The sequence below is a fragment of the Lepidochelys kempii genome, chromosome 6, assembly GCF_965140265.1.
Source record: "Lepidochelys kempii isolate rLepKem1 chromosome 6, rLepKem1.hap2, whole genome shotgun sequence".
Lineage (NCBI taxonomy): Eukaryota > Metazoa > Chordata > Testudines > Cheloniidae > Lepidochelys > Lepidochelys kempii.
The window spans coordinates 10945315-10957170 of record NC_133261.1 but is presented as its reverse complement, the minus strand read 5'-3'; the positions used below and the strand labels follow the sequence as shown (position 1 = coordinate 10957170).

The window sequence follows — 11856 nt, the reverse complement described above, 5'->3', positions numbered from 1 at the left end:
GTTATGAAACAGTGGGTTATAGCCCATGAAAGCTTATGCCCAAATAAATGGGTTAGTCTCTAAGGTGCTACAGGTCTCTTTGTTGTTTTTGTCATGAAATTCAATCAGATTTATTATGGTAAAATGTTTGAAAAAGCATCGCACACTGATGAATTACTACAAAATACTCTTTTGAATAAGTTTCAGAGTAGCAGCCCTGTTAGTCTGTATTCGCAAAAAGAAAAGGAGGACTTGTGGCACCTTAGAGACTAACCAATTTATTTGAGCATTAATCAGATAAATTGGGTTAGTCTCTAAGGTGCCACAAGTCCTCCTTTTCTTTTGAATAAGGAATGGGACGATGGGACCCATCAGCAGTGAACTGACCTCGCTTCGTGTTCACGACTGGCTGGGTCTGTAACAAATCTTCTCCTAACGAGATGATTAAGGGTTAAACCCACAGAGCTCGGGGTCCTCCACAGCCTAGACACGCCCAGGAATGACTGCGAGACCTTCCGTGCCTCAATCCTAAGCCCGGCCCGAGCGGCGCGTGCGGGAGCGAGCCCCCTCTGCAGGCTGCAGCCCCGGCGCGCGGGACGGTGAGCGGGGCCCGGGGAGGCGCCGCCAGAGGCGGCCGCGGAGGGAGGGAGGCGGCCGCGGAGGCTGCGAATCGCTGCCCGGGGAGGAGGCTGCTGCGCGGGCGGCTCCGTTCGGTCGGTTCCCCTGGCCTGTGCCACGGGGGCTGGGCCCGGCCCGCTCGGGACACCGGGCTCGGCGCCGGGCCGGGGCCGCTGCACACACCGGCGATGGGAGCGCGGGGGGAGGCTGCGCTGGGTCCGTGGGTACCGCGGGGGGAAGGTTCCTTCTGTGAGCGCCCCATCGGGCAGCGTGCTGGGGATCCAGCCCGGGGCCTCCAGCGCTACCAGCCTGGGCTGCTCCTGCTTGAGCTGCAGCTCTCTGGCTGGGGCTCCCAGGGTCTCTCTAGACCGGGGTGGGCAAACTTTTTGGGTCGAGGGCCACATCTGGGTGGGGAAATTGTATGTAGGGCAGGGGGTTGGGGTGCGGGGTGCAGGAACCGGCTCAGGGCAAGGGATTGGGGCAGAGGAGGGGTGTGAGGTGTATGGGGGGCTCAGGGCAGGGAGTTGGGGTGCAGAGTGCGGGACGGGGCTCTGGGCAGGGGTGCAGGAGGGGTGTGGGGTAGGGCAGGGGGCTCAGGGCAGGGAGTTGGGGGGTGGGGTGCAGGAGGGGTTCGGGCTCCAGTCTGGTGCTGCTTACCTAAAGTGGCTAAGGGGTGGCAGCGGCATGCACCGGGGCCAGGGCAGACTCCCTGCCTGCCTGCCCTGGCCCCATGCCGCGCCGCTCCGGGAAGCGGCGGGAACCAGGTCCCTGCGTGGTCCCGGGGGGCGGGCGGGGGTTTGTACAGGGCTTCGCTTACTGTCCTTGACACGCCTCCAGGTACCTCCCCCGAAGCTCTCATTGGCCGCGCGTGGTTCCCCGTTCCCAGCCAATGGGAGCTGCGGGGGGTGCCTGGAGGTGAGGGCAACATACAGAGCCCTCTGCCCCCCTTCCCCGCCCCCAGGGGCAGCAGGGATGTGGTGCTGGCCGCTTCTGAGAGTGGCACGGGGCCTGCAGCACCATGGGGGCAATACCGCGGGCCGGATCCAAAACCCTGATGGGCCAGATCCGGCCTGCAGGATGCAGTTTTCCCACCGATGGTCTAGAGGGCAACTAAAACCTGCAGCTGGGCTGTGCCAGTTGATGGGGCTCAGCCTAGGGGCAGTTTAATTGTGGTGCAGACATTCGGGCTTCTGCTGGAGCCTGGGCTTTGGGACCCTGCTCTGTGTAGCTCAAGAATAAATAAAGTTGGTCCAGAAGGAGATATTACCTCCCCCACCTTTTCTCTGTAATATCCTGGGACACACTGTTGTAGCCATGTTGAACGCTAGTTCCTGCCCAAGAAAGAGGGCAGGCCCTAGGAGGGAGTGACTGGGAAGTGAACCACCCCTGTACTCATCCCACAATGCCACTCCAGTGCCCCACTCTCACCCTGCAATGGTGGCTCCAGCAAGGTCCTGTGGGGTTGACTGGGCCCAGTGCCCTGCTCTGGGCATTGCATCATGGCTGGAGGGGCTGCAGTGTATGGTGACAGAGGGTCAGGTGTGCCGGCTAAATGTAAGTGGGGCTGTGACCTGGTGCTCCGGGTTGCTGCGACACACACTGAAGTTTGGCTTGCCTGTCCCATCATGACAGAGGGTCAGGAGGACGCCGCCTCAGAAGTGGTGCTACTCTTTGTGCTAGGATACAACACCCACAGCAGGGGGCCAGGCTTAGCTCCCGGAGCCACCACTGTGTGGTGAATCACATACACGGAAAACACTGTCCATTACTTCTTTTACACTGCGCAAACCCGCACCCATAATAATGGTACAAACTTTCAAACCTCCCAGAACCCTCCCAGATCCGTGGACCACTGTACGTCTGCCTCACCTGCAACAGCTCTTCCTCTACCCGTGTGTAAACTTTGCCATGCTGAGTTGGGTTGTTTGTCCTTTCAGATGTTGCTGACGTTTGAGGATGTGGCCATGTATTTCTCCCCAGCGGAGTGGGCCCTGCTGGGCGAGGAGCAAAGGCAACTTTACAAACACGTCATGTGGGAAAATTACCAGACTCTGGTCTCGTTAGGTGAGGAGCTGTGTCTGTGAGATCAGGGCCCCACTGCACTGGGTGCTGCACAGAGACACCGTAACTGAGATGGAGCATTGGTGTGAGTGGTTGGGTGGAGAGGTGTCTATGGGGTTGGAAGGAGGGGTGCATGGGTGTGGATGGATAGAGGCATGTTTAATGGAGCAGAGCAGCCCTTTCAGGGGGAGACAAGGTTGGTAAGGCAATATCTTTTATTAGGCCAACTTCTGTTGGTGAGAGAGAGAAGTTTTTGAGCCACACGGAGCTCTTCTTCAGGTCTGGGAAAGCAAAACTACTCTATCACCAACAGAAGTTGGTCCAATAAAAGATATTACCTCACTCAGCTGATCTCTCTAATATCCTGGGACTGATATGGCTACAACTACACTGCATATCTTCAAGAGTATGCACTTCTACCCATGGTCGCTAGGGCTCCACAGTTTAGTGCAAGAGAATTGCGTCTCTTGTAGTTCCCCGGACAGAGCACATAGGCAGAAAAGGGTTGTGTGTTCGTTAGGTCTACAGGATGAAAGGCCAGCCAACGCCATAGTTAAGGTGAAAGACAGACTGGGTTCATCTGTGCAGGAATAAAAGACCCCTGGCATAGGCCCAAGACCTATGGGTGGCCTGGGTCAGTTGACTCAGGATGTAGAGCTCAGGTTGTGGGGCTAAAAATTGCATCGCAGATGTTCATGTCCGAGTTGGAGCCTGGGTTCTGGGACCCTCCCTCCAAATATCCACTCTGCAATTTTACAGTCCAACGGCCCAAACCCAAGTCATCTGGCCCAGGCCAGCTACAGGTGTTTTATTCCTATGTAAACATATCTGCAGGAGAAAGGGGGGTGCTGGGTAACTGAGTAAATCTCCTAGGGTAAGGAGAAATATCCAGCATTTGTCACATCTGTTCCCCTCAATCCCTTGAGACATCGCAGTCCTCTCCATCTGCCCTTTCCACAGGTGCCAGGTTGTTTGCAGCTCAATATCCCACCACTGCCGGGCTCCAGGAATGTTGACCATAAGTTGCAGTACATGTTTCCATAGAAAAAAATTGCCTATTAGCCTTCACATTTAGCTCATTGCCTAATTAACAAACATTGCATATGGAGCGGTGCAAAGTGCAACAGTTGTGTAGCTGGAAGTGCTTAGCTTAGATCTAATGGGCGGTGATGATTTTCTCTAAGCAGGAATCCAAACCCGCAAGCCAGTGGTGATCTCCAGCATAGAGCGAGGAGAAAATCTGTGTGTGCCAGGTCCCACAGAAGATGAAGATGGGGACATCCTGAGAGGAACCCACCCAGGTGAGGAAGGAGTTAAACTGATGTGCAGGGATAGAAGGAAGGCAGCTGGAATCCTGATTGTGGTCCAGGTGACAATAAATCCCTGATTGTTAGTCTTTTAGTCTATTGTTGGTAGGCTTTCTTAGAACAGTATCACGTTGTCAGCTCTCATTCAATGCATGATCCACTTTAACCACCACATTCTTTTCTGCTGTACTGCTGTAAAGCTAGTTATCTCCCATTTTCTATTGTGCATTTCATTTTTCCTTCTTCGGTGAACTAATTTGAACTTGTGTTTCTTCAATTTCACCGTGTTGATTTCAGACCAATTCTCCAGTTTGTCAAGATGGTTTAGAATTCTAATCCTGTCCAAAGTGTTTCTAATCCTTCGCTGTCTGTCTGAATCATTGGCTGAGCAGCACTTGGGAATTTCCCTTCCGAGTTCAGGCCCAGTTTTCTAGGGACCCAACATCGTTCCATCGCTTTATTGGGCTCTCTGTTGACATTAATAAGAGATTTTCTTATTATTCTCCAGGACTGGTTCGGAGGCAACATGTTATGGGAATGAGGAGACCTGGACTCTATTCCTCATTCTGCCACTGAACTGCTGGCAGACCTTGGACAATGTTGTATTAATTCATATAGATTACATGGGCCCAGAGAGACAAAGATGTTAACATGACACTGTTATGGCCAGCATTGAAGAGCGTTAAATAAGGTTTGGGATTTGGAATACAGAGACAGTAGTCTGCTCAGTACCATGGAAATCACCATGAAAAATTCTTTCTAACCTTTCATTAAGTATACAGAAAAAGAAGGAAAAAGAGTTAAGACATTTTAGGTATAACGTAAGACTTTTATTTTGACAATGTCCCTTGTTGCCTTTCCCTTTAGCAGGAGAGAGTCTTTAGTCAAAAGGCCTCTGTTTGAAAGTCTTTTAGATGGTATTAAAGACGGTAATAACTGTCCTCCTGGGGAAAAGAGAAGCAGCTAGTTGAAATGGGCTGGAGCTGTTATTGCTATTATTAAAATCCAATCCCATTTCATAGATTCATAGATATTAAGGTCAGAAGGGACTATTATGATCATCTAGTCTGACTTCCTGCACGATGCACACCACAGAATCTCACCCACCCACTTCTGATAAACCTCTGACATATATCTGAGCTATTGAAGTCCTCAGATCATGGTTTAAAGACTTCAAGGATCAGAGAATCCTCCTGCAAGTGACCCCATGGCCCCATGCTACAGAGGAAGGCAATAAACCTTGGGGGGAGAGATAGCTCAGTGGTTTGAGCATTGGCCTGCTAAACCCAGGGTTGTGAGTTCAATCCTTGAGGGGGCCATTTAGGGATTGGGGCAAAAATTGGGGATTGGTCCTGCTTTGATCAGGGGGTTGGACTAGATGACCTCCTGAGGTCCCTTCCAACCCTGATATTCTATGATTCCAGGGCCTCTTCCAATCTGCCCTGGAAGAAAATTCCTTCCCAACCCCAAATATGGCAATCAGCTGAACCCTGAGCATGTGGGCGAGATTCACCAGCCAGATACCCAGGAAAGAATTCTCTGTAGTAACTCAGATCCCATCCCATCACAGGCCATTGGGCCTATTTACCATGAATATTTAAAGATCAATTAACTACCAAAATCATGTTATCCCATCATACCATCTCCTCCATAAACTTATCGAGTTTAATCTTAAAGCCAGATAGGTCTTTTGCCCCCACTGCTTCCCTTGGAAGGCTATTTCAAAACTTCACCACTCTGATGGTTAGAAACCTTTGTCTAATTTCAAGTCTAAACTTCCCGATGGACAGTTTATATCTATTTGTTCTTGTGTCCACATTGGTACTGAGCTTAAATAATTCCTCTCCCTCTCCGGTATTTATCCCTCTGATATATTTATAGAGCGCAATCATATCTCCCCTCAACCTTCTTTTAGTTAGGCTAAACAAGCCAAGCTACTTGAGTCTCCTTTCATAAGACAAGTTTTCCATTCCTAGGATCATCCTAGTAGCCCTTCTCTGTACCTGTTCCAGTTTGAATTCATCCTTCTTAAACATGGGAGACCAGAACTGCACACAGTATTCCAGGTGAGGTCTCACCAGTGCCTTGTATAACGGTACTAAAACCTCCTTATCCCTACTGGAAATACTTCGCCAAATGCATCCCAAGATGGCATTAGCTTTTTTCACGGCCATATCACATTGGTGGATCATAGTCCTCCTGTGATCAACCAATACTCCAAGGTTCTTCTCCTCCTCTGTTACTTCTAATTGATGCGTCCCCAGCTTATAACTAAAATTCTTGTTATTAATCCCTAAAATGAATGACCTTACACTTCTCACTATTAAATTTCATCCTATTACTATTACTCCAGTTTACAAGGTCATCCAGATCTTCCTGTATGATATCCTGGTCTCTCTCTAAATTGGCAATACCTCCCAGCTTTGTATCATCCGCAAACTTTATTAGCACACTCCCACTTTTTGTGCTGAGGTCAGTAATAAAAAGATTAAACAAGAATGGTTCCAAAACCAATCCCTGAGGAACTCCACTGGTAACCTCCCTCCAGCCTGACAGTTCACCTTTCAGTATGACAGGCTGTAGTCTCCCTGTTAACCAATTCCTTATCCACCTTTCAATTTTCATATTGATCCCCATCTTTTCCAATTTAACTAATAATTCCCCATGTGGCACCGTTATCAAACACCTTACTGAAATCTAGGTACATTAGATCCACTGCATTTCCTTTGTCTAAAAAATCTGTTACTTTCTCAAAGAAAGAGATCAGGTTGGTTTGGCAAGATCTACCTTTTGTAAAACCATGTTGTATTTTGTCCCATTTATCATTGACCTCAATGTCCTTAAGTGCTTTCTCCTTCAAAATTTTTTCCAAGACCTTGCATACTACAGATGTCAAACTAACAGGCCTGTAGTTACCCGGATCACTTTTTTTTCCTTTCTTAAAAATAGGAACTATGTTGGCAATTCTCCAATCATACGGTACAAACCCTGCGTTTACAGATTCATTAAAAATTCTTGCTAATGGGCTTGCAATTTCATGTGCCAATTCCTTTAATATTCTTGGATGAAGATCATCTGGGCCCCCCGATTTAGTCCCATTAAGCTGTTTGAGTTTCGCTTCTACCTCAGGTATGGAATATCTACTTCCATATCCTCATTCCCATTTGTCATGCTACCATTATCTCTAAGATCCTCTTTAGCCTTATTAAAGACTGAGGCAAAGTATTTGTTTAGATATTGGACCATGCCTAGATTATCCTTAACCTCCACTCCATCCTCAGTGTTTAGCGGCCCCACTTCTTCTTTCTTTGTTTTCATCTTATTTATATGGCTATAGAACCTTTTACTATTGGTTTTAATTCCCTTTGCAAGGTCCAACTCTACTTGACTTTCAGCATGTCTCACTTTATCCGTACGTATTCTGACCTCAATAAGGTAGCTTTCCTTGCTGATCCCTCCCATCTTCCACTCCCTGTATGCTTTCTGCTTTTTCTTAATCATACAGCTGGTCTACAACTCCTGCCGATGAATTTTTTCCCCTTTCTTGGGATGTAGGCTTCCGATAGCTTCTGCAGCTTTGACTTAAAGTAATCCCAGGTCTCCTCTACCTTTAGATCCATAAGTTCTTCAGTCCAATCCACTTCCCTAACTAATTTCCTTAATTTTTGAAAGTCAGCCCTTTTGAAATCAAAAACCCTAGTCGCAGATTTATTTTTGTTTCTCCTTCCGTTCAGTTTAAACTGAATTAGCTCATGATCACTTGAACCAAGATTATCCCCTACAACCATTTCTTCTATGAGGTCCTCACTACTCACCAAAACCAAATCTAAAATGGCATCCCCTCTAGTCGGTTCAGCAACTACTTGATGAAGGATTCCATCAGCTATCGCATCTAGGAAAATCTGAGCCCTATTATTATTACTAGCACTCGTCCTCCAGTCTATATCTGGGAAGTTAAAGTCTCCCATGATCACGCAGTTTCCATTAGTATTTACTTTATTAAAAACATTAAAGAGGGCTCTATCCATATCCAAATTAGATCCCGGCGGTCTACAGCACACCCCAAGCACTATCCCAGGGGAGGCTCTAGTAGTTTTCTTCCCCAATGTGGTTTTTGCCCAGACGGACTCTGTCTTATCCATTCCATCACTTCTTATTTCTTTACATTCTACCTCATCATTGATATACAATGCTACTCCACCACTTTTACCTTTGTTTCGCTCTTTCCTAAACAGCACATACCCTTCAATACCTGTAGTCCAGTCATGACGACTATTCCCCCATGTTTCTGTTATCCCTATAATATCTGGTTTCATTTCCTGCAGCAGTAGCTCTAGTTCCTCCATTTTGTTACCTAGGCTCCTCGCATTGGTGTCCTAGGAGACAAAACAGAACAAACCCACACGAGGGAAGAGAAGAGAACGGCATGGATAGAACATGTGGCTTCTGACTCGGGTTTACTCTTACTTGCCACTTCACAGCTGGAAAAACACAGGCACGGCACACGGTCTGATCAGCCAATTGGAGACCTGCCTGGCAAACCTGTCCCGTGTTGGTCTGTTCTGGACAATGCGTTTGGCTGCTTCTTTGATCATGGGCTTACAGCAATGTGGCAAACTGGCATTTTTGCCCAGCTAAGGCAGACTCTTATTTACTCGAAGGCAAATGGAGAAAAATAAGGAAGAGAAGAAATATGATGGGGAATGAAAATAATTCATGAGGGTTAGGCGGGACGGAGACAAAATCTCACATTCCAGGTGATTTGGGGGAGTTAGCCAGAACTGGTAACGGTGGCAGTATCCTCCGGCTCCCTCTCTCTGGTCCAGTCTTGTTAGGACATTTTTTAGGATTAGGACGAAGAAGATCTGGGGTCCCAAAAGAGTATCAGGAGTGGCAGCATGATGGTATTGCTCACCACAGCAGTTGTTGGCACGCTCCTGCTGTTGCTGTTTTTTCAGTCAGCGAGGGTTGCATTCAGTCCCGCTCCTTTATTTCCCCCCGAAAGTGTTTTCTTTTGAGAAACCCCAAAAGGAAGTAATGGGCAAAATAGCCCAGCCCCTCATTGTTTTTCTGCCAGTTAGGCCTAAATTCTAACTCAGTCATTTTGGTTCGTTAATGTCCAGTTCCGCACTTCTCTTGTTTACAGCCATCATTTTATCACTGTCCTTGAATTGCATTGTAGGCCTCTTTTGTTTGGACTAATTCCGTCATCTTGTTTATATTTTGCACCTTTTCCATCTTCATTTATTGTTGTAGGATATTGTAACACTTTATAAACTTTCCCACAGTTTTTACAGTTATACTGGCAATTAGGGTAAATTTGTGGGCCCAATTATTACAACAGCAAGTTACTCTTTTGGCTCAGGTTCTCTCCCACCCTTTATGTATTTAGTATGTAAGCTTTTCAACATCAGGGTGATCTCTCTGTGTAGCACTTGGTGCTATGAAACCACAAGCTGAGTTGTGCTACCACAATACAAAGTAACAGTCAAGCCTCAAATAGCTTCTCCTCTTGTATGTTGTGGAACTAGCATGACCAGATAGCAAGTGTAAAAAATCGGGACAGGGGTGGGAGGTAATAGGAAAAAGCCCCCAAAATCGGGACTGTCCCTATAAAATCGGGACATCTGGTCACCCTATGTGGAACCCACTGTCCAAGAGTGACTATAAATGAGTAATTTACAGTGCAGGGGAAAGGGCTTCTGTCAGTGATGTTCGTTTGGTCCATATGATGTCAATCAACGGCCTTTTGTCTTGGTGCAGATTTTCCAGATACGGTGGAGACCTGGGACTGGTCAGCAATCGGAAGCTCCTTGGGCTTCTTCCTCACACGAAGATATTCGTCTGGAGCAGGTAGGGAACCTGCCCTCTCTAGCAGTGGGAGCCGGAGAGCTCATTTCAGGAATCGTCCATCAGCTGCAAACTCTCCCCTCACAGAGCATTACAATAGGGATTGAAGCCCAAACATGAGAAGAGCTACAGCTCCTCACCCTGACATGCCCCTAGAAACTCCATCTCTCCCCTTACGCAGATTCCTCCAGTCTCTCCCCCTCCCTCATTTTCCACAGAACATGGAGCCATTCGGATCCATCACAGTGTGAGTCCCTCGGGAGAGGGGTGTCAGTGCTGGGTCTGTGGTGATGCTGTTCTCCCCACTGAGATGGGCCTCAGATTAGGGAGAGAATTGTGGGTGCCGATTTTCATGTTTGCTTGTGGGGCTGTTATCAGGGCCTATGAGACACTGATCTCTTCCTCCTTCCCCAGCGCTGAGGCCCCTGGGAGATTGGCCTCTTGCACTGAACTGCCGATGGCCAGCCCTGCTCTGAGGGGAGAGGCATGGGGCTCCCTTAGGCACATCCCCCTGCTGGGAATATTAGTAGTATCCCTTTCTGAGCAGCACAAGAAATAACATCTGAATTCTCTTCCCCACCAACCAGGGGTGAGGAAACTGAGCAGGGCTGAGGGGCAGACTCCTGAGGAAGAGTCTGGCAACCTGGAGTCACCCAGGCCTTTCCCAGGAACACCAGTGGAGAGCCATTCCCAGAAATCTGAGCGGGGAAGGCACCACAAGAGACAGTGCAGGCTCCAAAGGCAGAGGAAGCACCTGACTAGGAAGGAGTCAGGAACCGGAACAGGCCATCAGAGGAGATCCAGGCCAAATCTAAAGCCTCCTGCAGAGGGAAAAGCTGAGCCCAAAAAGAGCCTATATACCTGCCGTGTGTGCAGGGAAGAATTCAAGGTGCAGAGAGACCTGATAAGCCACCACTGGATGGTTCATAGGAGACAGGAACTGTATCACTGTAGCGAGTGTGGGGAGAGCTTTAGGAGAAAGAAGGAGTTCAGAGCACACGGAAAAGCTCACAGAAAGAAGAGAGACCATCCCTGTTCTGAGTGTGGGAAGATATTCCACCAGTTATCGCATCTCACTGCCCACCAGAGAATACATACAGGAGAGAGACCCTACTGCTGTGCTGAATGTGGAAAAAGATTCTTCCATATATCGGCTCTTAATATCCACAAGAGAGTCCACTCAGGAGAGAGACCCTATGCCTGCGCTGAGTGTGGAAAGCGATTTATGGATTCATCAACATTTCGTAATCATCAGGCAATCCACTCAGAAAAGAGACCCCATCGCTGTAACCAATGTGGGAAAGGCTTCAAAGTTATATCAAGTCTTACTAGACACCTGAAAATCCACAGCAAAGAGAGACCCTTCTTGTGCCATGAGTGTGGGAAAACATTTTGTCTGCGAGAACATCTGATCAGACATCAGAGGATCCACACTGGGGAGCAGCCCTATTGCTGTGCTGAGTGTGGGAAAAAATTCAGTCTCCTTCAAAGTCTCAGGAGACACCGGGAAATTCATAGTACGGGGAGATTCCATTGCTGTGCTGAGTGTGGGAAAGTATTTGGTCATCCAAACAGTCTCACTAGACACAAGCGAGTACACACTGGCGAACTCTATCGCTGCACTGACTGTGGAAAAGGCTTTGTCCGTCTACAACATCTCACTCGCCACCAGAGAATCCACACTGGAGAGAAACCCTATTGTTGCACTGAGTGCGGGAAAAGTTTCACCCAATTGTCTGGCCTCGCCAACCACCTGAGAATCCATTCAGGAGAGCGACCCTATCCCTGCACTCAGTGTGGGAAGCGCTTTGCTCACTCATCATCTCTCACTGAACATCTGAAAATCCATTCAGGAGAGCGACCATATTCCTGCATTCAGTGTGGGAAGCACTTTGCTCGCTCATCATCTCTTACTCAGCATCAGAGAACCCACCCAGGAGAGCAACCATATTCCTGCACTCAGTGTGGGAAGCGCTTTGCTCGCTCATCATATCTTACTAAACACCAGAGCACCCACTCAGGATAGAGACTCCTGACCCTT

The 11856-nt window shown here is 48.3% G+C and overlaps 1 protein-coding gene across 3 annotated transcripts; it reads left to right on the top strand.

The window, feature by feature from the left end:
• The first annotated feature begins 471 nt into the window (after nucleotides 1-471).
• On the top strand, nucleotides 472-11841 carry LOC140913664 (uncharacterized). 3 transcript variants are annotated; one of them, XM_073350437.1, is made up of 5 exons: nucleotides 472-578; nucleotides 2535-2661; nucleotides 3846-3959; nucleotides 9729-9818; nucleotides 10403-11841. In XM_073350437.1, exons 2-5 carry the CDS (start codon nucleotides 2535-2537, stop codon nucleotides 11839-11841), a joined length of 1770 nt encoding a protein of 589 aa, XP_073206538.1. In that variant the 5' UTR covers nucleotides 472-578. The 3 variants fall into 3 exon arrangements, with proteins under 3 accessions (XP_073206538.1, XP_073206540.1, XP_073206539.1); XM_073350439.1 differs by lacking the exon at nucleotides 472-578 and adding an exon at nucleotides 591-692; XM_073350438.1 differs by lacking the exon at nucleotides 472-578 and adding an exon at nucleotides 592-813.
• Nucleotides 11842-11856: the final 15 nt, after the last annotated feature.

Bases quoted from the DNA above. Each gene is read 5' to 3' on its own strand.
- LOC140913664 (XM_073350437.1), top strand. From the start codon at position 2,535: ATGTTGCTGACGTTTGAGGATGTGGCCATGTATTTCTCCCCAGCGGAG. The intron at 2,662-3,845 runs GTGAGGAGCTGT...TTCTCTAAGCAG, and splicing joins CCAGACTCTGGTCTCGTTAG to GAATCCAAACCCGCAAGCCA. The intron at 9,819-10,402 runs GTAGGGAACCTG...CCCACCAACCAG, and splicing joins AAGATATTCGTCTGGAGCAG to GGGTGAGGAAACTGAGCAGG.